The sequence below is a fragment of the Orbicella faveolata genome, unplaced genomic scaffold (genome assembly GCF_042242905.1).
Source record: "Orbicella faveolata isolate gen_17 unplaced genomic scaffold, um_ofav_v1 contig_36, whole genome shotgun sequence".
NCBI classification, from domain to species: Eukaryota; Metazoa; Cnidaria; class Anthozoa; order Scleractinia; family Merulinidae; genus Orbicella; species Orbicella faveolata.
Genome location: NW_028301565.1, coordinates 3,152,395 through 3,179,323, shown reverse-complemented (window position 1 = coordinate 3,179,323; position 26,929 = coordinate 3,152,395). Strand labels below are relative to the sequence as shown.

General features: G+C 36.2%; 1 protein-coding gene across 1 annotated transcript; it reads left to right on the top strand.

Moving 5' to 3' along the window:
• Nucleotides 1-496: 496 nt before the first annotated feature.
• Nucleotides 497-25,953, top strand: LOC110041373 (prominin-1-A-like). The gene is made up of 24 exons (XM_020746655.2): nt 497-879; nt 3,129-3,193; nt 4,315-4,523; nt 5,466-5,586; nt 6,207-6,273; nt 9,556-9,645; nt 10,634-10,842; nt 11,125-11,199; nt 11,923-11,986; nt 12,727-12,803; nt 13,781-13,872; nt 14,393-14,545; nt 15,062-15,185; nt 15,566-15,660; nt 16,316-16,400; nt 16,935-17,081; nt 17,978-18,064; nt 18,752-18,838; nt 20,249-20,302; nt 21,372-21,452; nt 21,672-21,740; nt 22,239-22,328; nt 23,039-23,159; nt 24,087-25,953. The coding sequence occupies exons 1-24, from the start codon at nt 693-695 to the stop codon at nt 24,140-24,142; spliced, it is 2,505 nt and encodes an 834-aa protein (XP_020602314.2). The 5' UTR covers nt 497-692; the 3' UTR covers nt 24,143-25,953.
• Nucleotides 25,954-26,929: the final 976 nt, after the last annotated feature.

The following is a 26,929-nucleotide window of genomic DNA, read 5'->3' as shown; positions in this document are numbered from 1 at the left end:
CATGGCTGCCCGAGATGACCTTAATGGGCTAATAAGACGGGACAGCTATCCCCCGGGAGCCATCCTTGAAACTATGTCGTTGGGAAATAGGAGATTTTTTTTTTCTCGAAGTTATACCCGTTAATTTGCATTGCAGTGCAAATTAAGAATTAACGATAAATTGGCTTGCTCTCGACCAATGACAATGAAGACACGTAATCTTCCCAGTCACGTAATAAAGTGATAAATTTGCTAAGTCGGATTGTCTTCCATGATGATAATGAGCCTTCATCAGTGCCGAATTCGTTGTTCAACTTGTTCATGGTTCGAAAGCAGCATGCCTAAAATTGAAAAAAATGTATATGACTTCTATGAGGATGCGATGATTTAAGAAACAAAGTTAAAATGACTTTACAGTACTCCTTTACCTCCCCTCCCATCCCTCCCCCAGCCCGCAATCCCTGGCATGGCAACAAAGCATTGCGGGACAGCTTGTTATCATTTGACAGATGCTTTTCAGGAAAGTATATTTTCCAAAATGTCATTGGTTGAATTACTATACAACTATGTTTGCACTGTGCACAATTACAGGACGTACTCCTTTCAAGCTCTGTGGTCCTTTTCGGTCCTCTGTGGCCGGCGATATCACTTTTTTCAGCTGATGTTCATGTTACATGTAACTGCAAAACAGAACTGATTCGAAATCGTCTGTAATGCAGATCTTGATGTTTTTCTATGTTCTGCTTCACGTGAAATATGTCGAAAGTGAGCCGGATTACCCGCCTCTACCTCAGGGAAAGGCCTACACTTTGGACGACGACGATGATAAATGGAATTTAAACGGTCTTTCAAGCATTGCAAATGGTATAGCGCTAACATTACGGAGTCAGCCGCCATATGGTAAAGCTTTTATTCTTTTATTCTCTATATTACCATTAGTTTTCACCAAGCTAGCCCCGAGGTACGTCGCTGTATGGGATGAAATGTCCTTGAATGAGCTAAATCACCGTAGACAGACAGTGATGGGACAGATGAATACATATATATGTTTTTTTTCGCTAAGTGTGATTCTTGGCGATCGTCTGACCGTTAAAAAACCGACCACATAAAAAGGTTACCCCAGGATCGAGTAAACAAGTCTGTTTATAAACACTGTAAACTTGACTCGAAGCTACGATAAAATACAGTAAGCTTACGATCTGGAAAATATAAAGCGACATCTAACCTTAATGCTGCAACTCGGCTAACAGGTAAAATGAAAGGACACAAGTGAAACAGCGATCTCAGGAAAACAGAATTAGCTCAAAACAAATATAATGGACATTTTTACTGATGTCACGCTTTCCCAATTTCCTCTCATGAGAATCCGTTGCAAACTCGTTGAAATGTGTTACCCCAAACTTGTCAATTTTTAGAAAGAAATATGTGGTAAATTTATGTTTTTTAGGATTAGTTTAATGTGTTTGATGTAAAGTGCAATCGATCATTTTATGGAAAGTCAGGTTGTAAAAATTTTTTATATTAATTTTGTTAAATATTATTATAAATAAATATTGGCACGTTTGGGGTCCCACATTTTCAAAAGTTTACATTTTTTATGAAATTGTGCTTATTTACTAAATTTTAATGATAAATTGAACTCTGGAGGTGTTTTTTGTTGTTGTTGTTTATATGAAATATTCGGAAAATCGTTGATATTGTGTGACATCGTTAAAAGGGTGCATTAAAACAACTCACTTCACAGCCAAGAATGTTTTAAAATTGTACATAGTTTGAGACCACCTTGTGTGCATAGCTTAATGTACACACATGGAGGACAGTTGGAGTGATCCTGCTTCTGATTGGCCACATAGAATTTGTTTTAATTTTGTGGTAGCCAACTCAGATTTTTTGTTTAGTAGTGGAGATCTACCTACCAACCTGCCCTCCATGAGTCTGTCAGTTTAAATTTTATTTCTACTGCTGATAACAGCACAGTCTGATGACCGCTTAGTGTGTTAAACTGGTGTAACTGTCATCTTACAGTTTCTATTTTTAATTCATTTCATGTATTTGTATTGAACACTCCTGCAATCAGTTTCAAGTGTGAAACCATTTATACTTTGCTTTATTTAGTACATAACTCCTTGTTCATGTGGGTACTCCTAAGTCCAATGTTTTCAGGGTTTGGGCCAAAACCCTGCGTGCTGGGTAAAACTGTAAGCCTTAAAACGCACCTGCAGCAAATTTATTGTTGTTTGATAACTTTAAAGACTGTAGAAACTTTACCATATTGCCATTTATTAGCTAGCATACTAATCTTGAGCTTATATTGGACTTAAAGAGCTTATGAAACCAAATAAGAAATAGGCCTAAATATAAGCTCTGTGGTATTGATCCAGGGATGGGGCCAAGTACTCTTCAGTTCATAATTATATACTTAACACTAAGTAGACTGGGAGGTGCACACAGTGGCCTCATGGTTAGTACGCTCGTCTCCGTATCGAGCGGTCAGGGTTCGAATCCTGGCCAGCAACATTGCGTTGTGTTCAGATTGGGCAAGACACTTTACTCTCATAGTGCCTCTCTCCACCCAGGTGTATAAATGGGTACCGGCGAACTTAATGCTGGGGGTAACTCTGCAATGGATTAGCATCCCATCCAGGGAGAGTAGAAATACTCCTAGTTGCTTCATGCTACAGAAACCAGGATAAGCTCCAGCTTGATGGGCCACTCGGGCTTGTATCCAGACTTTAGCTACCTACCTCACCTAAGTAGACTAAATAAGATCATTTTCTTCAATTTTTGAAAGATCTTGTGAGCATTTTCTTAAGATGTCTGATAATTTATGAATCAAAATAGTCATTTGTGAACATTGTCTATTAAAGGTCCTTAGAACATTTTTGACGTTAATTCCGAAGTCTGGTAACAATGTCTTAGGGAGATCTCAAGATGTTGTCATTTACTCCATTCTAGCTGCTCACTATATCCAGGCGAAGAAGAAGGAAATATCTGATGCATACCTTAAGTTATTGTTAGACATTTTTGTATGGGTCAATATATTTTATACATAACTTTTCTCAGTAAAATGAAACTTAATGAAACACTGCTAACAGTTTATAACATAAAGTTCCATTCAAAACTGTTTGTATTTTCCTGTTCTTTGACAGAATTGATTGGAAATGCTTTGAGTAAGTCATTTGGTAAAGGAGGGAAGTCACCAAGCCTCTCTGAGGTACATGTATATTTTCACTTTTCAAAGGCACTTATTATTAAATATTTTTAATTAGATTTTTATCTCTTTTATATCTTTGTTTACTTAAGTGCAGTGACCTCTTGTGATGTTAAAGACAAGATTGCATAAGACAACAGGCAATGTGAAACTCTAGGCACATAAATTTTTTCAAGCATTTAGACAAAGTTATAACAAGTATTGTGGTCAGAAGGTGGTAAACTCAATGCCTGCCAAAGCAATTACTAGATAAATAAATTGAGTTATAAATTACTACGGTCAAACTCAAAAAAACAGTAAAAGATGTCTGGAATGTTTATTGTGGTTGTAAGGCCCATTGCATCCGAGATTGGTTTGTGAAAATAGTTTTTTCACTAAATAAACATTACCCAAAACCCTCTTCGCTAGTGTTTATTAATGAGCTGTAAAGAGCAATTATCTAATTTTTGTATAACCAATATGTAGGATTTATTTTGAGACCTTGTGGAACAAAACAAATCTGTTCTGTGACTGATGGAAACTCAGTTGTTTTCTGTGGTTTCTGTTGTTGAAGATCTTGCTTGTGATTGTTATAACACAATAACTATTCCAGACCTATTTTAGGTATTTATGGTTTTGTGAGTTTGACTGTAAACTAAATCCTAGAGAAAAACTAGTCAGGAGACTGAAAAGAAACCACAATCTTAAAGCAAGATGCCATTCAGCCTCCCCATAACGAACTACCCACACTAAGATGAATAAACAGAAAAATAAGGACAACCCTATGAGGTACATAATTTGTATTAATTATGCAAATTTCCAGGAATTTCTGCTCTATTTGATTTTCCTCCCAAAATTGCTGGAATTTGTGGTTGTCTGAACGGTTTGCATTCCAGAAAATATACATGTATAATATAACATGTATAATATACAATGATATGTAACAGTTTTCAGATTTTCCGGAAATTTTTTAAAGGAAATTTCTGTACCATTTACCTTTGTTTTGAAAGTTCCAGAAATATTACTTCTGTTTACAATAAATGGAAAGCACCCCTGTATATTATTTTGTACATAATTATATATATGCATTAATTAAAGATGTTCAAGTTATACTTTTTAAGATTGCTTTTTTCTTTCACACTTAGGTGGTTGATTATGAAGTTCCCATGATAGTGTTAGCGTCATTTTCTCTGCTTGCTGCACTGGTTATTCCCATTGTTGGCCTTGTGTTCTGTTGCTGCCGTTGTAAAGGAAAGTGTGGTGCTTCTATTGATGATAGCAAACTCAAGCAGCATCCTACTAAAGAACGGATAGCTTACTCTGCAGGAATCCTTGTTTGTGCACTGTTTATTATGTAATTGCTCTTTAGTTTGTTTTTATTGTAAAATATTTTTGTTTAAGCTCGCATTCTGTGGACTGCCCAATTTCCACTCCAATTGGAAGTCTACATTTAAGTAAAGTTCTACAATAACATAATTATGCTTGAGTGAGTCTGTGTTTTGCCACTCAATCAAGTTCTTAATATGCAAGTTCAGTTTGACACGGTGATTAATTATTGATACTGTATGTCTGATATTGGTATAGGTAATCATATGGTTTCGAGTTCAATTTGGAATTAATTTGTACTACTGAGTTTTTCAAAAAGCTGAAATTACACGAGCCGCTTCAGCGAGTGCAATTTCAACTTTTTTAAAAACTCACAAGTGCTAATTAATTCCAAATTAAAAGAGAAAAACCGTATGATTACTTATTAATAATATTAACATGAAGACATTTGCGTGGAGGAAATGCCAGAAGATCTTTTTTGAAGCCATTTTTTCTCATTCAAGAAAACTTTTTTCAAAGTTTCCACACTAAATTTTTACCATCATTTTGCTTGATATCATTGGCTTAGAAAATTTCCTATTTTCTTTTAGCTAATCATAATCTAGGATATCGTTGTGTAATTTGCACTGGTGTTACACGTTTTGCACTGGTGTTACACTTTCTGCCCTGGTGTTACACTTGAACTGCACTGCTCTCAGCCAATCAGAATCGAGTAATTTTTTCTGTGTATATTATTTAATTAATATATTTATCCAACTTTGTTTTAGATTACGAAATAAATATATAAGACATAGAAAAATATTTTTCATAATGATTTTTATTTTAAACTTCAAGTATTATGGCACAAAAATAGATGATTTTCACTCTACAAAATTGCATCATGCTGCAAATTGTAACTTGATGTGGTTTTGCGTGAAGTATGATTTGTTCTTGCTGATGTTAATTGACTGTTAGTGTAACTCTCATTTAGTCTTGCAGGTATATTCATCTTAGCTTCAAGTGTTAGAATGAACAAGAGTGTTCCACATGCAAGAACTGTTTGGTCAGACTCATTTGCTGATATTTATACTTATACTGACAATACACTCAAGGTAATGGGTTATGTGTATGTTTACTGTAGATTAGAAAAATATATCTAGATAATGTTGTCATCCAGACATTTTTGTTATTAATGAGACTTAAGGCATTATATATATATGTACACTTGTATTTTGTTTTTAGTCTTAGAATGTCAAGGATCATTTCTGCACCTCTACCTTAAATTAGGCTTCTCTTTTACCATCTCTTTGCATTGTACAGTGGAATGTTTTCTTTTTAAATCTTGTATTGATATGCTGACATGTAATTTGTGTAAGTACTAAGTAAAAAAATTAAAAATATAATTATTGCAAAAAAAAACCTTTTATTAACGTAATTGATAACCTTGATTAGAAATTTTTTTTATCAATCAAGTAATAGCTTTCAGTATCCTACTTTCGACATATTAAAAATCAACTTGATAGTGAGGCCTAGAGACACAAATGAGAGAAAGGAACAAACATTCAAGACATTCAATTTCCTTTGTTTTGTGTCCTGTAGGCCTGACTCACCACCAAGCAAAATTTTGAAATATTGAAAGCAGTCTATTCAAATGGTTAAAAGCCACTGACAGTTAGAAGTACAGTGTAATAGACTCAAGTGCAATGTTTCTTGCATGTTGTTTAAATTCCAGGAACTAAATCATATTGTATCTAAAGAGGCTGTTCCTACAGTTGATGTTTTGCTGGAGGATGTCATTGGTGAGTGTACAGGCTGACAACACCATTATATAGGCATTAATCAACATATGCTATGGCGCTGTTTTATGTTCCTGGTGTTCTTGGGTAATTCCATGTGAGAATGTGAAAAATCCAGATTTTTAAAAAGTGGTTGGACTTAAAATCATACCCTGTACTATGTTGTTGACAAGTTATAGTACATAGAAAAATAAGTTTCAGTTTGCTTGTGATAGCAACACATTCAGGGGGGGGTCTCCAAAGTAAGTGTTTATTTTTTAATAATAAACAATAGGTGAGAGACAAATTTTTAACTTGCTATATAAAACTTGGAAATGATTTGTGTCTACAAACAGTTATATCAGAAGAAATACCTCAAAGGAGTTAATACATAAAAAATATAAATTTCACCCTGAACTTTTTTTAAAAAATAGTTATTAACAAAGTAAATTTTGTTACGGACGTTACGTAACGTCCGTAACGTTTACACAATCTTTTTCCATTCTTAAAATAACTATTTAAAAGATTTCAAAGATATTTCTGCCACAAAGCTAAATATTCTTTAGAAACACTTTGGTAAAAAGCAGTCCCTGAAAAACTGCAACATTTTCCAAATAATGGTAACAAAACTTTGTTACGGACGTTACGTTACGGACGTTACAATTCTTGAAGCTTACATTTGAAAAAGTCTCAAGAACCCAAACATTACACTCAAAGACAATTTGTCTTTTTAAACATTAACTTGTTGCACCTAACATCAATGGAATTAGTATTCTGGTTAAACAGTTATTTCTCTTGATAGTTTTTCAAACTTTCTTGTGTTTCCTTATAACTTTGAAAAGTTTTTCCACGGCAGGCAGCTCCGGAATTTCAAAAGGCCCACTGATAAATTGGGGAACAGTTACTGGATCAGAAAAAATGTTTGAAAAGTGGACTGTGTCCACGTCATCTCGTCTAGGCCAATGGAAAGTACTGGCACTATTTCTGTGCAGGAACTTGAATTCTACAAAACTGCCACTTTTCTTCATTACTCTCCCAAAATAATAGGTTTTGACGTAATCAACTGCATAGTATTGCCCTGGTTGAATAGTTGGTGGTGGAATTGGGCAAAGGCTTTTCTGGTGCAACTCTTGGATCATATGGAGTTTTGTAAGCATAGCTTACAGGAGTGTCACCAGGATCTTGTACATGTGAGGCAGACAACTTTTTCTTAAGCCTGTGCAATCGCACTCTTTCCCTACACTTCTTTCTTTCAAGTTCAGCTTTTCTTGGATCAACGGCTTTCTTTCTACTTTCCCTTTTCCTAAGTCTGTCTTTCTCTTTATGTGCTGCATGCTTTTCTGCATTTTCTTTGATTTTTTTTCTGTGATTTCGGACTCTTTCTGCCACAGTTAAACGCATTTTTGGATATGTGAATTCTCAAAGAAAGCAGTGTTTTAGAGAAGGAATTAATTATATTCACTGGAGTCCAGTATATGTCTGTGGGCTCAGATAGTTTGCAAAGAGCATGCTCAAAGCTGAGTACATTATGTAAAATGAATGTAGTGTCCTTCATACTGTGTTGGGACATTTCACGTCTTTAACATAAAGTACCAACCAGTTTGATTTGTAAAATGTTAAATACAAGCCTTTTTAAACTTATATGTCCAAAAAACTGTGGCCAACAATACAAAAAAGCTGATTTATTGTGTGCATTTTATAATAATTCACACAGTGTAACGTCCGTAACATTGGCTGTAACATCCATAACGTTAAAGTTCACATAGCATTACATAATTGCGAAAGCCAGTTTAAATTATATTAAGCTTTTTGGTTCACACAACTACTATACTTCAAATATTTGGAGCAGTTCATGTAATAAGCCCTGACACTTCACAGGAATTTTCCATTAATACCAGTGCTCTGGCTCATGTGGTTGTTTTTTATGTAACGTCCGTAACGGTGTGTTTTTTGCTCTATTTTAAAATATAGGCCAGTCAAGTGGAAAACTTTTATAACTCAATTAATGCGTCAGCAGGCACAAACATGATCAGCAATGTAGCATTGGACAATCTCTTCCTATCCTTTGCCTGTGCTAGATTAAAGTTTCAAAAATGACTCTGAATGTAACGTCCGTAACTGTGGAAATGCCCTCTTGCAGTTTCTTTATAGAGGATACTACGTGGCTGCTTCGAGATACGAAATTTATTAACAATAATTATTCCACGAGTGCACATTGGATATGAGATGGTAGATAGCCAACAAGGCACATAGCACTGGGTTGGCTATAATCATCTCATATCCAACAAGCATGAGTGGAATAATTGTGTTATTAAAAACGCCCCCAAAATATAGAAAACTTAACAAAAATAAAAGTAACATGGCCCCAAAAATTCATGCGTCTGCTTACCATATTTGTAGAGCATGATATAAATAAACAGTAGCCTCCATTTGGTGCGAAAATATGTCCACGGACATTATCTGTTCCGAGAAGTGAACAGTTTTCCTTGAGCTATGCTCTCTGAAAACTGTGAGCTTCGAGGGAACAGATATATACATTTAATGTCCGCAGACAAATATCAGAGCATATTTTTGTGCCAGATGGAGGCTATTATGTTTCTTACAATCCTTCAAATCTTTTTCAGAACATGCACAGTTTTGACGATTGGGAAATATTCTTGGATATTCCCCACTGGGGAATATTTGGCCGCGTGACGTGTTTAGACCAATTGCGTGCAAGCGAAAATATTTTTCAAGAAATGCAAAAGGGAGGCAGTACTTTGATAGCAAATAGATGGGCTTATATCCAGTGGGGCTTATAACCGGGGGGCTTTAACATGGGATTTTACTGTATGCCACAAACAGAGAAAAGTAGTCTGGCACATAATCATTATGAAACAATGAATTTAAATGCTTTAGTCATATTGTTGAGAACCTCCAGTGACAACAACACAGTGTTCACAGTTTATATGATCTTCCATGGGACAATGGCAAACTACATGAATTATATACTTTTTGTACCTTTTGGCATTGTTCATGTATGCATGTTTTAAGGCCCACCTTTCTAGAAACATCTAAATATAGTACACATGAATACATGTACATGGTTCATGACAGAGGAGTTGACCCACTAGAGAATTTAACTATTCATTATATGTCGGAAGTTTTCACTCAGCTTGCTTCTCTTTTGGCATCAAATTTCTTTAATTTGTTGTAATGTGGAATAGGGAATATTAAATAAAAATTAGATAACTAAAGCATTGACAAGGTTAAAAATAGCAAATGAATTTGATTAACATGATAATAGTTTTGAGTTTCCTTTAACAGCAATGGGCAGAGATGTAGTTATTCCTGTTCTTGAAAAAGGAGCACCTATATTTGGAAGACTTTATGACAATGTGAAGGACCTTGACAATGGTACATTGTTAATTCGTAATATATACAGTGTAATAAATTATACAGTAACTTCACACTGTGACCTCCCTTTGGCTTAATTATTTACTGGCATAAATTCTTTTTTTAATAGCCGTGTTATAAGCTCAAAATAGACCTGTGGGTAGATTTTTCTTGTTTATTTTACTTTGGTTTAATAAATATTTCTTTCTTTCTTTCTTTACGCTTTTTTTTTTTTTTTTTTAACAAAACCAGTTTTTTTGTGTTTACCATACAAAGCTGAAATATCTTTGTGTATTTACTTGATTTCAAGAAATAAAAATTTTAAAATAATAGATCAGGATCAATCTGAGTCTGTTGTAATGGTCATGATCCTGTACACATTTCTATATAGCTCTTTTTTTTTTAAAGTAATATCAAAGTCATCCTCAATGGTGATAATCTAATGGTCACTTTAAGGCACTTTATCGTTCTGTTGTATTGATTATAACCATTCTGTATTGGTTGCCTCTTTTTATACTTTATGACAAAAAGTTCTTAGTTGGCATGGTTGAGCTGAGTCAGCTAATAGATTTACCAATTAGCAGCACATGTTCAGGCTGCATGGCCATTTTCAGTTGAATAGAACTGCACAAATTTCAAAGCAATCCTATGAACCTAAGTACATGTAATAAACTGATCATGACTAATTATAATAGAAGGGAAAAATGAGCTTATCCAACTGAAACAATGGAAAAGAGTTGATCCCAAAAGAAGGTCTCAACAGAACACAGCCAAGATATATCAACAGTATATCTCAGCTCACAGTATATCTCAGCTGACGAATGTGTTTCATTAGGCCATAGTGATTGGATAAAACGTGACTTTCTTATGGTGCATTTAAATGGGTAGTTTTCTGGATTGACTTACTAACTTACAAGCTACCTTTTTATTTGCTATAAGGGTTGCCAAAAGTACTTCTTGTAAAAATATATGGGGATCATAATTTTTGATATATTTTATTTATCCTCAGCACTCAGCCAGTCTGTGTACCTTTTTGTTGAAATACAAAGCACAGTATCATCACTGAAGTCAACAAGTAACAACATTCAACTTGAACTAACAGCAGCACAGAAAAATTTAACAGATGCTCAAGACAAGTGTAATAAAGATGGAGGGGGAAACACATGTAATGAAATTCCTATTGGTAATGAGCTGACAACTGAAGCAAACTTCACCAAGGTATCTAATATTAGGTTACATTTTTTGTTGTTGATAATGAGTAAGTCAGAAAAAAACACTTTTGAGTGTGGTATCACTGTACCGTTTGGATGTGATATTTGCAATGATGTTTACTCATTCTCCAGGCTTGCCAAAATACTGTACCTCCAATTTTTGAAATATACAGCAATACTTTGTGAACACTGAAGCAAGATGATATTATTTAGTCTTTCCTTAACAGGCAATTTAAGGGTCTTTTCGGCTACAGCTACATGTATGTTTCATTTCCTCCTTAATTATTAGGTCCCTAATATTACTGACAACCAAAGGAAAGTAGAGGATGTTTTGAAGACAAATTTATCAGATGAAGTTGTAAAGGTTAGTTTTCTCTTATATTGGACATAAATAGTGTATTACTAAGCTAGTATTAAAGGGGGTACGTACAAGATTTCATGGAGTTCACAGTTGTGATTTTATTTTGGTAAAGTCATCTCTGAGTAGACCCTGATTTTTCTCACAAGTTGACATGATGGTGCATTACTTCCTTTGCAATGATATTGGCAATGATACAAAATGAATCAATTCACATCTTTAGCTGTGCATCATCAGGTTATGGTGCACTTGGGAAGTTTGTGAGAGCCTTCAAGAAACAAAAGAGTTGCCTTGCCTGCACTTCAAGACACCAGGCAACTGTTATGCTTCTTTTGTGCTCCCCAAACTTTCTGGTCCATACATGTATCATAACTCAATGATAAATTGCACCCTAAAGTATGAATCAATATTGTTTAGCAGTAAATGTACACTCTGTCATTGGTTGCTTTGGCTGTGTCAGGAATGGCAGATGGAAGGGGAAGAGGGGGGAGGGGGCTTTAGATGGATGGGGAAAGATATTGAATTTCTTGTGTGAAAAACATGATGCTCATTAGAGAGAGTCGGGGAGTTACTAGCTTAAATTATTGCAGGATCTAAATCTTTCAATATTTACAACTGTTACAATTTATGTGGTGTAATATAAAGTCTTGAAATCCTCAGTATTAGTAAGAGTATTCCTTATTAGCTATTATTATTATTATTATTATTTGTGAACATTGTACATTTCAGGGTAATGATTCAGTTCACAACATTCCTGAGAAAGTTCAGAACTTGACAACAAATTTAACTAATGGTATGGATTGAATTTTCACATTATTGTTGGTAACTGATTTCACACATTACACATCAAGTGTCCTTAATTAGTAAAGGGATGTTTCCCGTTGGTAAGCTATAAGACCGACATGATGATGATGATGATGATGATGATGATGCATCTGTGTACAAATTCCTCTTGGTTGTTGTTGCTGTATTAAGTTATTGATTTACCAACAGGCTATTACAAAGTCATCAAATGCCTATTTTGACATTCTGGGTACATGTACAACCAAAGTTAATTGGAGTCGCTCAGGTGGTTGAGTTTGAGTTACTTATGACTTGTGACTTGTGCCTCATTCGATATTGCCATAGTGTTTAAAGTGAATTCCGCTTATTATGCTCTAGTGCACATTACGTAGTGTCTGGCCTTCACTAGTTTGAGCATCAGACTCTGTCTAGCTGTAAAAATTACTGTGCAAGGTTCAAAGTCGCATTTCCTAGTTTGTGTTACCTTGACTGCTCACATTGTCAGTAAATTTGTATTTCTAATCAATAATTTGTATAATTGTCAACATGGTGCATCCTCATGTTTTGAAACATTTGGCACAGGGACCAAAGACTCGCAAGAAGAATCTTTCTGTTCCAACTACCGAGGTCCTTTGCCTTATAGTCTACAGGCTCTGAACCTGTCCATGGCTTGTTCATGTGCCAAGTGATACAGAGCTCTTGATTTTGATTTTTGTTGGTCACCTCTTCACTCCACTTTTTTGTCTACAGAGTTTCAGAATTTCACAGATAAAATAAACAATGTGCAAGGAGATGTACTAAAGCCTCTGGAAGATGACATCAATAAGGTAATTAATAATTATCCCTAATAAGGTGTGGTTATTAAATAATTAGCATCAGTAGGTTAAATAAAAACGATTGTTCATAATTTTTGATTTACGGTTTTATCTGCAGTAATCAATCTAATCACTGATTAGACTGAATTCTTGAATTATTGATAACCAACAATTTAATTATGGGGTGGGTGGGTGGATAGACGGATGGGTGCGTAGGGTAACATGAGTGGACAGACGGTATCAACCATAGCTTTCTTTACTTGGTGATGTCCATTCTCAGCCCCGGCTTAAATTGCAAAGTGTATTTTTTCTTTAGGAAAATACATTACATAAATTAGTGCATTAGAAAGTGTAATATTGACATCATTTTTCTTGCATTTAATAAAAGTACCTGGTGCACCAAAGAGGCCCATACTGCCAGAGTTTACTTAGCTTCAGGGTGGAAGATAAGAAAATAGTCTCCTGGCTAAGATTTTCATCGAGCCAGTCACCAGTTTTTGTGAGAGACCAGGAACAAAATTTTCGTCCCCAATCTTTCGCCACGCCTTGAATGCAGGGCTACCAAGCCTCATGTTTACTAGATGGCGGACATGGTACATGGAAAGAGAACACACTAAACAAGTTCTTAAAACAAGATTTTATTTCAATTACTTTACTCGTTATACAATGTAGTGGCACCGATACTCAAGGTAGTCAGGAATTTATTCGAAACTTTTCATTCAGACAGTTCAATATGGTTCCGATATCGAATGATTGCAAGTGCATTACAACCTAAACACCATTCGCTGTCCTTTACCAAGTGATTACCTGCCATAATCCAGCGGGCGATCACCTTGTTTTTTAGCTGGCAAATTTTGCTGGCAGCGGGCGCTTAGCGACAACATTGAGTAATGCTACTCTCCCCAGCTTATCCCCAGCAGGAGTTGCTCAAACCATTGTTAGATGAATGACATGTTGATGAATGACATGCCTCATGTTTTTCTCAATAGTACATTCAGGATGAACTTAATCCAATCAGAGATGACGTGCACGAGAAGTATCTTGGTCCTGATGGAATGTTGACCAAATATGATAATTACAGGTATGTGTTGGCTGTAGTTGCTGGAGCAGGCCTTGTAAAAATTATCTGATGGTATGTTTTTCACATGCATTAGATTCTTTTGCACAGGTACCATGTACTGTATGATAAAAAAAAATTTTAAGTTGTAACTTTGCTGACCTTTTTACCCTCTAGGATAATTGTCTTGCCTACGGTTCTCACTCTCTCTTTCATCTCAGGAGTGAAAAGACATGGCTATATTTTTGGCATAGTGTTAATGAAGACGCATAATTGAAACAAGATCTAGAACATACGTGTATACATCAGTGTTTGTTTATCCTATCCCCCTTGCACAAAAATTTGGCACTCAATGTGAAAACCATCAGATTATAACAGTTGAAATTAAGATGATGGGAAGCCTGGGATTGAACTACCTAGATACAAACATCCACTTTTACATAAACATGCAATTTTACATAAAATTTATAAGAAATTTGTGACAAACTGTTTATGTGGTAAAGTTCAACCCAATATTATTTGCTGTTTCCTTATTTTTCTCCAGGCATGTGATTTTCATTTTAATAGGAGTGCTGTGTTTAGTGGATGGCCTGTTGTTAGTACTTGCTGTGATGTTAGGATTGTGTGGCTCAATGAGGTATGACACACCCAACACCAGAAGTAACATTGCAGACTTGGGTGGAAGGCTTATGATTGGGTAATTGTTTTATGTTTCATTTCAAGTTACTCTATGGTGCGATGTTGAATATAGGATATGTGCATTATTTTGGATGTGTGCTTTGAACATATTCAACTTTCTTGTAGCAATATCTATCAGGCCTTATCATCTTTGAGGAACTTGATATACTCATATTGCATCAACTATATACGTTAATGTAAAAAGCCCTGGCCGGGGGACACTGTGTTGTGTTCTTGGGCAAGACACTTAACTCTCACAGTGCCTCTCTCCACCCAGGAGTATAAATGGGTACCGGCAAATTGTTGGGGAAACCTAATAAATTGCTGGGGGAGTGACCTGCAATGGACTAGCATCCCATCCAGGGGGAGTAGAAATACTTCTAGCCACTTCATGCTATAGAAACCGGGATAAGCTCCGGCATCTATGAGCCGTTCAGCTGCAGGGCTTCACTTTTCTTGGGTGATATGCCTTGGATCATAAAAGCCATACATTCTGTACATTCAATCAGTTTCTATTTATTTGTTTCGTTTTTAGAGCTGCTGGTCTGTTCTTCTTTTCTGCATTTCTCATCAATTTTCTGGCTGGAATTGTTTTCCTTTTGGGAACAAATGTTGCAATACTTTGTGATGGCTTGCCAGATTATAAACTGCTTCAAAAGGTAAGTTCAATAGATAATTTATTTTGCACAATGGTCAATGATTATAGTACTAACTGTATCGGAATAATTATTTAAATTACTTGTTAATTGACGTTCTTGTTATGGCACAGCTGATAATCATCTAAAACCGGTGAAAGTTGAAACAAATTGTAGACCTTTTTGGAAAGGTGAAAATTTTTTTCAAAATAAATGTCATCATTGTTGATATTTGTTTTGTTTCTTTAATATTGTCACTAAGAATGGATGGCAGGGAAGTTAGAAAAAGGTTTCGGTTAAGTTTTAAAAGTTCAATTTTTCCACACATACCAAAAGAGGGTGAGACCATGCAGGGCTTTTCAGTTTGACGTCTAAACAAAGAACCTTTTTTTGTTATTCTTAAGACTATAGATGACCCAAACATTATGGGAGATTACATATTGGCACAAAAGCTACTCAGCGATGGTCGTGTTCCACTGACCATGTCTGGAGTGCTTGGGTAAGTTGTAGGTTATTGAACTGAAATACTGTAAAATTTTGATAAAATCCTTTCCTCCCTCCACCCGAAGATAAGCACTCCGAGACCTCCAATATGTCAAACTTGAAATCCAACTCAAAATCCTGGCTCACTACTGGATGAATCTAGACTGCTTACAGTCCAATATTTCCTGTTTGATCCTCGATTTTATTGGTATGCATGCATACAGCTGTAGTTCAAACAGCTGCCATCTTGGTTTTATGTGGTTATCCTCGGGGTGGTGGTCATGTTGCATAGTGTGGGCTGGAGAGGGGGGTTTGGAGTGGTAGATGTCTCTTCACCTGACTCAAAGGTGAGCTTGCTCGCAGGCTACAGGTACTAGGAAGCCGCTCGCACATGTGACTCAAAGGTGAGCCTGCTCGCAGGCTACATGTACTGGGAAAAGCCCTGGAACAAGGTTGACATTTGACAGCCATCTGAGGTACTTACGCCTACAATCTCCAACATAGGGAAAAAAGGGGACAGTCAACAGTCTAATACTGTTGTATGGTCTATAGCATCTCTCATTTAATATGTGCTGTGCTTTAGTTTACATTAGACCAACAGTTAAGTCAGCACATTTATGTGATATGATTACAGTAATTTATGACACCTTAAATAATGTTTTTGTTTCTAGTGATTGTTCCAAAAATAATGCTCCTTGGGATGTTCTAAAGATGGATTATTTGTACAATCTCTCGGATGTCCTCAACTACAAAGATGTAAGTTTCATGTGCATATTAAAATTGTTAGGGACTGCGTTATTAATTAAATAACTTTGATGGTGATTCCGGGGAAAACATCAAGTATTCATGCTACTTTCAATGCAACATAAGCTGGTTGCGTGAGACGCTGACAATCAGCTGGCTAATCTACAGTATGATCCCATATGTGTTCCTCAGCTGCATTTCACTGTTCAGGGATAGAATGGTAATAACATTAGATATTATTACATAAGGATGCCTACCCTGTCGTTAGTTTAATTATTGCTATTAGGATGGTTATTTCGAGCTGCCGCAGTGCAGTAAACCACCTTAAATTGCATGCCTGGGCTATTGTTGTAAATTACATGTCGTCCTCTTGGCTATCCCTCGTTTAGGTTGAGGATGATAGTCTTCATATTGATCAGTGGTGTGTCTGTAGGTAGCAAAGTACATGTAGGAGTATGTGAAGATGGGTCAGTTAATTAAAAGTTGTTTTTGATTTTTTGATATATATATGGAGTCATTTCTGCAATCTGAATTATTCCTTTCTAGCAAATTCCTCCTATAACTGAAGTGTTTGCTGAACTCAACAAAACTGTTGGGGATACTACAGTGTTGTCAGATGAAGCCAAGAAAAGCATAAATGATTCATCAGATGCTGGTGTTCAGGAAATTAACTACACTCAATATAAGGAACAGGTCTGAACATTTAAAAGTTATCTTCATCATAAATGACATTGGGAAGTAAAGATAGACAACAATATTACAGTAATTTTATGTGGCCGTGCTCATGGCCAGGAGGGGGATGGGATGGGGGTACTCCACAGAGCTCTATATGGGAAGGCTCCACCCTGAGGTCCAAGCCCATAACCTTTCCTACACCTTTTGAACAGAAAATGTACCCCTTTCGTTTACCTTTAATTGAAAGAGGTACCCCTTTCACATACTAGAATGTCTTTCATAACTGGAATGTATTGTGAATAAATTGCCAAAAAAAGCCTTCTTGTCATTTTCATGTAGTGCCTATAAAATGAAATGATACAGCCATAAGGTGCATCTTTTTGAAATATTTAATTGAAGGTCCTTTAAAACAACTAAATGACAGATTTCCCTGTAGACCCTTTCATATACCTCAACTTGTGAAATCTCTGACATTTTATATGGTACCCCTTTTGGGCAGAGCTTCCTCTTAGAGGCCATTATGCGGAGTACCCCCCCCCCCCCCCCCCCCCCGTGGACTCTAAGATGAATGGACTTAACAGGAGTGAGATGGATGAACAGATCAAACACCTGACAAAGTTAAGGGCCTCAAATAGAGGACTAGGAAAAAACAAACATTCAAACAGAACTCAGCGAGACTAACAAATTATTATAAATAGGTGGACAGCATGACAGAGGAATGCTAATTTAGATAAACTAATAAATAATCAAACATAACAATTTTCCAATATGAGAATGCAGTTATTAATCAGTTACAGAGGAGCATGATACTGGCAATAAAGCAAGTGTCGCCACCTTAATTTCCTCAGTAATAAGAAAAGTATAGAGACTAACTAGGAGAGGAGAAATGAATATATTCTCGTTTTATTTATCAGGTGAATAAGCCCATCGTTAAAGTTCCTCTGCCGTCATTTGCATCCAACGTCACTAAAGCTGCTAATGCAACGAAAGGTGTCAGCCAGGTACAATAATACAGGGTACAGACAGACTGTGTGGGTTATTAGGTTTTGACCTCATCTGGTGTAAATCACAGGCTCAACTTGCAGTACTGTTGTTACTCAAAACAAGATTTCAGTAAAATTGATGACTTTTTTGTTGTACAATGAAATGGTTGTGTTAAGCTTACATTGTAGAAATATTCAGAAAGATATTCAGTCAGTGACACAGGGTAATTGAAAAAAAAAACATGCGAGTTCTCCCGACAGTTCTTCCCTAGACAGCTCAGCACTGTCAATGGCTGCTTTAAGTCTTTCTCGTATAATGGAAATGGAAATGGAGTAGTTCAAATTTTATGCCTGGCATTTTTTTTATTACCATTCAGATACTGTCTACCAAATAACAATCAGAAGTAATAAAACGTGCTTTCAGTACAAGGATAAAGTGTCAAACAATGATTTATGTTTCATGCATAGTCATGTGGCATGCTTAAAAAACGAACAAAAGCAACGGGAAGACAAAAACAATGGTTGAAAGTGATGTCACATGAAACCCTCCAATTTAGCCTTAAATGTAATGGAACTTAATTTTGTTGCTTGACATGTGATCACCTCAGAATGTCGAATTATATTCCACACACCAGATCCCTTGCGTAGAAGTGACAATAAGGGCTTCGAAAATGTTGATGACCCAATTCTTTTGTTTTGTGTTAGGGAGCAGTTAGTGATCAGTTGACGGATACAGCAAACAGGCTTGAACATGTTCATACAACAGTTGTTAAACCAGCTCAGGAACAGGCGGTGAGTTTGTTGCTAGTCATTGTTTATGTGTTGCCCAATACTGACTTTCTCCTTTATTCATTTTCACATCGTGCGTCAATTCTTTGGAATAACCTGCCCCTACACTTAAAAAACAAACTGAATCTAGGCTCTTTTAAATTTGCACTTAAAGAAAATTCTGATTTTTTAGACAAAATTACCTTTAATGGACTATCTGGAACGAATAAAGACACAGTTAATTATGTATACTAAAATTTTATTATAGTTAATTTTTCAGTATAATTACTTTAATTACTTTATTTTCATTCATTCCTCACCTTATTGTAAAGATTTTAGTTTTAGATTTATTGTAAATTGTTATTTAGAATGTAATATACTAATTGTAAGTCCACATCAGCTTTTAGCTGCCAATTTTATCGACCTACTTATTAAATAAAGTATGTATGTATGTATGTATGTAGTCATAAGGACCTTGTTAATACAGATGCATAACCAGATGGTTTAAAGGGAATCTTGGCTAACAAAAAACAGTTTTGTCCCAGATCACAAGCTGGTGTTTGTGTGAAATTGTTTCAGTAATTTGAAGTGGATAATTGTTTGCCTATACGTTGAATGCTGTGCGTTTACTTTCAGGTATTTTAGGATTTAAAATTTCCCGTATGCCGCCATGTTTATTTTTGCAAAGCTTGATGGGAAATTATGGGATTGCGTGGTTGGATGTTTTTAAAATAGAGTGATGTGTGAATCTAGAGATATAAAAGTGCTTTTAATCGTTCATAATTCATATTTCAGATGAATGTGTTCAGTTACAACGAGAAATCTTCGGTAGACTCCATATTGAGATCTCTGACCGCGCAATGACGTCATAAGTTACCGTAAAGTAAACATGGCGATGCCCAGGGGTTTTAAACTGAAAACTGAACACTTCGTATTCGAACCACTTACAGAGTGAGAGATATCACCCGAAAACCCCAGAACCAGTTAAAGAGAACCATTAGGTATACTTTGGAACTAGAAGTGCTTTCAAGATTCCCTTTAAACGTTGCTATTATTTTAGTGGCACCTTAATGGCGAAAGGAATCAGCACCATGGGCAGACATTCATGCAAAAAGCAGTTATAATTATTAGACACTTATATCTACCTACAACAATACAAGAGTTAAGCAGTGTGAGTGACATTTTATAAAATGTACGCTTGTCTAAGTACTACGGAATATCAGCTACTTGTAGTTGTGTAAAAATAACACCCAAATGCAATAAATTTACAGAAGAAGATGATTTGAATTAAATTTTATTATACTGCCTTATTACTACCCACGACACAGGACATCCACCGGCCAAAAGCGACTAAGCTCATAATTAGACATCTGTTTTCTGAATGTTTCAATAGGGGAAAGGCCTTTGAGTTTTTATTTTGGTTGTTACTTTCAGGTTAAGCTGGGGCAGCTTACAAGTAACCTTAAGCAAATAGCAATTGCTATTGAGGTTTGTAGTATCAGCGACAGTTATTCAGCAATCAATTTCAACTGATTAATCAGTTGGTCAATAAATAAATAAATGATAGTGCAGTAGGGCTAAAAGTACAATTGTTGTACTGGAAATACCTGGCTAAACTAATTAACATTGATCATTTTGTTAGTTTTTAAAGTTAGTTTTTACAGTTTCCTCTCTTGAGATGGGAAGAAAATCAAATGTGTACATATTATTACATTAGTTCGGTGAATCCTTTCGTACTGCGCACTCTCGAGAGTTTGTTTGGGTTGTTTGTTTTTTTCATGTAAGACATCACAAAATGTAAACATTTCGTAAATACTCACATGAAGTAAATTCAAAGTTTCAAAACAACCTCCATTACGGATGCGAAGCTTTTTGCTTCGTTCTTTGTCATATCACTTGATGAAACAACTTCGCAGCTGTAAAAATCAATGAAGCTGTCAACTGGAAAAAGGATTTGAAAGGCCTCAAAGATAAGGTAGGTGGTTTGTAACGAATGACATCGATTTGCATTCCATCGTGTGAGAACTTATGATGTTTATAAACATTAGGATGTTGAGACTGCGCAGTACAGACTGGAAATCATCTTTAAGCAGACCCTATATTAGGCAGACATCCTGTATTAAGTGGATAGTGATCCAGTGAGTCCACAACTTTTTCACCAGGGCTGGGTTTTTCAAAAGCTTGTAAACGCTTACCTAGGATTAAAAGCTAACCAAAGTATTAATTTTTCTTTTATAAAACTGTTTGTCACTGGCAATGTCTTGTGTAGTTTGAGATTTTTCAATGCAAAGCTGAAGGAAAACAATATCTTCAACAGAAAACCTCGTAAATCCTGGGTTAGCGTAATCAGTCTTTGAACAACCTGGCCCAGATTTTCTGTACAACCAACCAGTATTAAGCGTACACCTCTGTTAAGCTGACTCTAACAAGCAGGAGTCCCGTGGGTGTCCGCTTAATACAGCATTCGACGTACATATCACATGTCATCCTTAGTTTTGTATTTTTTTCGTAATTTTGTTTCCCTTAATACTGATGATAGTAGTTTCTTTTGGTGTAGGATTCATTTCAAGGAATAATCACAGGTCTGAGTGATGCGGAACATTTTTTGGCAAATGAAGCACTTTCAATTGCTGCGAGGGTTGGTATAACTTTTTCAGAACGTATGTCGTTTAGAATGTAATTTGAAGGTTTTCTGTAAATTTAACCAGAATAATTGAAAATAAAGGAGGAACGAAGCTGGGAGTTATTTGAACGTGATATATGGTTCAGAATATGTGACATGATGGCATGATGGAGTCGCTTAACGAATATCTGTGGTGGAAACTGAGTACATTATTTGGACTTAATTTGTTGCCAGGGAGTTACAAAGCACTGGGACACAGTTTTTGGAGATGTGGATTCGTTGTTGGCCCACGTAATTCATCAGGTGAAATTTAAGTAACAATAGCAACGTAAACATTCAAATGAAATGACTACTTTTACATTCTCATTACTGCGACCTTTGATACTGCAGAGTAATATGCTAATTTTTTCCTGTTTTAGCTTTCGGATATGATGTATTTTGTGATTTAGGGGGTCTCGTGATGTTCTTGTAAGAATCTAAGTTCACTGTAGCACTGATAACTACGAACTCTCCTATATTCCCAAATACAGTTGTATTTAGTGATACCGTTCAGCATGTAAGCATCATTTTCATGGCCTGCACTCTCATCAGTCGTATGCCGTAGGCATATGCGACAATTCTTAGGTTTTGTAAAGGCAGTGTTCTTCCCATTGTGGGAAGGTGTGATACTTTTTACTGGTTGCTACCAATTTTGGTCAATATAAGGGCTTGCAAACTGTTCAACCAGTATCATTACAATGTGGTGCAGGATACTGAAAACAGGAAAAAGAAATGTCATAAATGATATGTTTTGATTGTCAGGTTCGGTTCGATGTGGGACGATGTGAGACCGTGTCTAACATATACCGTGGGCTCACTGGCTCCCTATGTCGTCATTATGCAGCAGGAATGGTATGTTAGGTTTCATGTACAGGAATTTTATGACTGGCCTTAGCCCCTGACTGTTCAGCAAGAACTATCTTGTGACCAGTAATAGCTTTTTGTTCTTGCATGTATGTCAGGGTGGCCTAACATGGTAGTTATTAATTTGACTAATCATTTTTTTTTTTTTTTTTGGCAAGAACAAAACGTGGTACTCGAGCCATTAAACTGACGTTCTTTCCACATTTTGGCGTCTTCTGTGAGCTATTACTGAACAGACGCTGGACAACATGGAATCTATTTGTTTTATATGATAACGAAACAAAAAAAAAAAGTTAGTGGCGTCATCTATACGTCTGCCGTTCAATAGATCATAAGTAAGGACCAATCAAATCGCGAGAATAACTTAACATAATAATATATAATACGTGTTTAGAAAGCTAGTTGCATTGTAATCAGCATCTATAAAATTAGCCTAAAATACTATAGTCTTTTTATCAACCTGGCGGAACCTGGTGACAAAAAGACCAGCTCAGGCAAGTGTCAGTGTTCAAAAACTATCTCCTGCAGGCATTCTAACTTAACCTGATTAGATACGTTTTTAGTAAGATATATGTAGCAGTAACTAAGCTCTGGCCTGGCTCCCTAGGGGCAGACAGGTCAAAAAAGGTAGCCACTAGGGACGAGCCTGTTCATTGGTTATCAAATAACAAGGGATGTTTATTGTTGTCATTTTTCAGAATGCCTCTTGGGTTGCATTTGGACTTTGTGCCCTATTTCTTGTTATTTCTATCATCCTTTGTATGAAGGCTTCCAAACATTTCCGACGGGTCTCATTTAGTGGAGAAAGTGATGAACCAGGTTAGTCCATTGTTTAAACAAACAGACTAACAAATTTACAAACAAACATTACCGCAGGAATTTAGGATTATTTTTTCATCAATCTGAATTAAAAATTAAAATTGAATTAGATATACTCTAAATCTGTATAATCTGGAAAAATTGGCGAGGCTTGTACATGCAGTTACACTGAGTTGTTGCTTTTTATTTCGCAGTGTGTAATAATTGTACATAACTCTGTAACGTGTTTTAATAGTCTTGCACACAACTATGAATCAAAGAAGTAGTTGAACCATGAAATTGTTCTCTCATGTAATCAGTGGTAGTGCTGTGGTGATTTTGATAAGCTATGGTCACAAGTCGGGTAGAATCAAAGTAGCTGATAGCACATTTATTCTTGAGATGAAAATGAGAAAAACAAACATGAATATGATCCTGATGTCGAGACTTGCAATTCCCCCTCATCAGGAAAATCCAATCACAAGGAGCTCATCTTTCTGCCTGGCATTGATTTCCATAGATATGCTTCAGTTAATGTTTTATTTAAACTGTATGTGGTTCGTTTCCATCTAGTTAAATTCAGTTTATCCCTAGTCAATAATTATTATTGACTAGGAATAAACTGGGAAAAATAGAAAAAATTATTATTAGAAGAAAACGATTCACGTATAGTTGAAATCAAAAATTAACTTGTGATCCAAATTTCACTACAACAACATATAGCTTTGGTAGAATCGAACTTGGAGAAAAATTAAGAACCGATCACGCTGTGCGGACCTACGAAACTGTATTGTACGAATTTACGGTCTCTGCATGTCTTAGCTAAAAATATTACCTTGCAAACTAAAATGTCGAGGTGCCCATTGCGGAGGGGAGGGATGGAGGCAGCCCTCTGTTTTGATCGAAGACGAAGCGATCTAACCTGGATGAACACTTTGTTTTTTTCAGGAGAGGAAGAAATGTTGGAATTACCGTGGATGGACGAAGTGCCTGGGCAGAAATGAAAGCAATGTAAATCTTCATTAGCTGTCTAGGACACGATGTCACCTCAACACCGCCAGCGTTAATTTCTGAGTACATGAGAGCCATAGATAAACCATCCCAACAAACAGATCAACGCATTCATGAAGCTCACTTGCCTAGTATTGTACTACGAATTGTTGTAATTACGACTGTCCCCGCTGTTGAATGAGCATACTTCGAATTCAGATATGTCTCATTCTGTTGCGCAGTAAGTGGAAACATGAAGGATTCCGTTAGAATTTTGTTTGTCCATGTAAGAAGTGGACTAAGCTGTGTAGGAATAGACTTGTATGCTTTTTCAAATAGTTAAGTCTATGCTAGGAGACCCAGAGGGCGATAATTGGTACAGAAGAATAGTTTGCGAAAGCCTGTGGTAAACCATCACTCGCACTCACTCGTTTCGTTGATGCTAATGTCTTCTTGATTTGCCTCTGGGTTTCTGCGGTTTCTGCTAGAGGAAAGGAGGTAGATATCCACAAATTATAATGAGTGAGGTGGATAATTGTCAGTACCCTTTCGTAAAGGCCATGTTTCTCAATCGCGTACGTCAGGAGTTAGGGAGACATCATCACAAATTTGATTGTTCTTTTGAATAATTATAGAATATTAGATAACAAATAATCATTAAAATATGACAAAATTCTTCCAAAGCTTTTATAGAAATGGTGGTGGAAGTGAGACGGTTAAGGGGTTTTGTAAAATTAAGATTTCACTTGTGAGTAGAAGTAACTACTACTATTTTTAATTAATTAATGAAATACTTTATTTACACTGCAAAAAATATAGATCAGCTGAATTTTTAAAAAGCCAACACGACATAAAAAAATATATCAAAAACGTTTCTCTCAGTATTTTATTAAACTTTTATCCACTTAGTTGAGAGATCCCATTTACATTCTAACAATTCTGTTTTGTCTTGTTTATTCCTTTAAATTGTATAGGAATCCTCCTACGATGTAACGTGGAATCTTTGTTTACAATATTTTCCTCATTATCATAAGCGATCCAGTTTCTGATCAAGCAACAAAATGTCAGTTCTGAAAATCGAAAGGGCATAGCACGATTCGCTGTTCCAAGAAGTTTGAGTCCACTGTACTGAAAACTTTTTGTGCAACGGGCGTTAGAAACTCAAAATTTTACAAAGAATGTACGAGCTCATTAGCTCTTTTGCCCCTCAGAAATTTTGCAGATTTGAAAGCCAATCTAGCCTTGAATATCACACTTAAAAGCCACGTATTTCACCAAATAAGTGGCTCCCATATCTCATTAAATGTTTGTAGTCAATTCGTATCTACTATGATGTCGTCTCTGCGCCAAGTCGCATGTTAATGAGGAAAAATGTAAACAATGACGTCAGCGACAGTCCGCTTTTGTATCTGTTGTGTAATCAAAAAGAAGAAAAAAAAATCAGTAAACTTGCCAAGAATAGTCACCAGATTTTTAAGAGACAGAAAAGTTGCAACTTGAGAGAACTTGTACAGGAATTTTTTAGTTGTTATGAGCTTTTACTAGAGTTTACGTAACATTGAGTTGTGTTTACGAGATCATTCTTTCTATGGACATGTCGGAAATTGATCAGTTTTACTCAGTCTATCTTGTTCTTAAAGATTAGAAATTTCAATTATGCCTTTTTAAGACAAGGTTAATCAAATAGGTAAACACAAGAATATTTATACACTAAATGTAATGAATCAGTCAAAATGTATTTTCTCTGAACTGTCATTCGAAAATTTAGAGCTGAACATAGATGCTGGCACTTAAATAAATGATATTACAGTAATACGAAGTCAAATTCATTTGTCACTATTTGTGGATTGGACGTATCAGATGACCTCGCGTTGGATTCTGCCTTTCCGTCCCTGTCTTCCTGTGCGTGTTTGTACCATCCTACAGTTCTGTATAGTTTGAATTCGGTGAGGGAATATTTCTTCTCTAAAAGGGTCTGTAACGACTGTGAAAATATTGAGTGGGATTGGGGTGAGTCAAAATTTATCGATTTCCTTTAATTCGTGGTTTAAACAGGCGAGTGTAATTACTTTTAACTGTGAGGAGACTATTAATACGTCGGTTGGCGCGAAAAACAATTGATTATCAACTTGAAGTTGTCCTGTAGATAAATTTGTTTTAAAGGTGGCGCTAATGAGCAAAGCCCGTCGGATTGTGCAGAAGCTCTGTTCGCGAGGGGGTGAGTTTTTATTGGTCAGTATTCAGAAGGTAATCAATACACTGTTCCATTGCAGGAATGCTTCATGATGATCCAGTAGAACGATCTTCGCTGGCTGGGTAAGGACTGGAGCCAAATCACGCGAACCTGGTTGGCATTAACCCGTTAAGTGGAATTTGAACGCATTTCACGCGAAGATGAACGTAATAAACGGAGTGTAAACCCGAAGATACTATGAGGGTGCCAACGGTAAACTCCGTTAAATAAAGTTAGTTGAACTTGGGGCGGGAAAAGTACAAGCAAAGATCCCGGTTGTAGCTACTCCCCATCAAGCATTGAAAAACAAAAGAATTTTGAGCCAACGGCTAGTGTAATGTTCATATAAGAAGTGGTTGTTCTGCATCTGTAGTGTGAGATTGGCAATGTTCCTTTACCGTTTGTCTTAGGATCTAGGCTATGAGATATTGATCATGATTTCCGTACTTACTTACTTTGGCCCTTTGCTCCTCCCGGAGCATAGGCCACCAATAACAACTCTCCAGTCTCCTCTGTCCTGAGCTATCCTTTCAAGTTGCTTCCATATGTGTCCAGTCCTTTTAATGTC

What these genes read in the sequence shown, in the direction of transcription:
- LOC110041373 (XM_020746655.2), top strand. Translation starts at nt 693, where the DNA reads ATGCAGATCTTGATGTTTTTCTATGTTCTGCTTCACGTGAAATATGTC. An exon ending in TTTGCTGGAGGATGTCATTG is followed by an intron (nt 6,274 to 9,555) that starts GTGAGTGTACAG and finishes TTCCTTTAACAG; the next exon opens with CAATGGGCAGAGATGTAGTT. An exon ending in ACCATGTCTGGAGTGCTTGG is followed by an intron (nt 15,661 to 16,315) that starts GTAAGTTGTAGG and finishes TTTTGTTTCTAG; the next exon opens with TGATTGTTCCAAAAATAATG.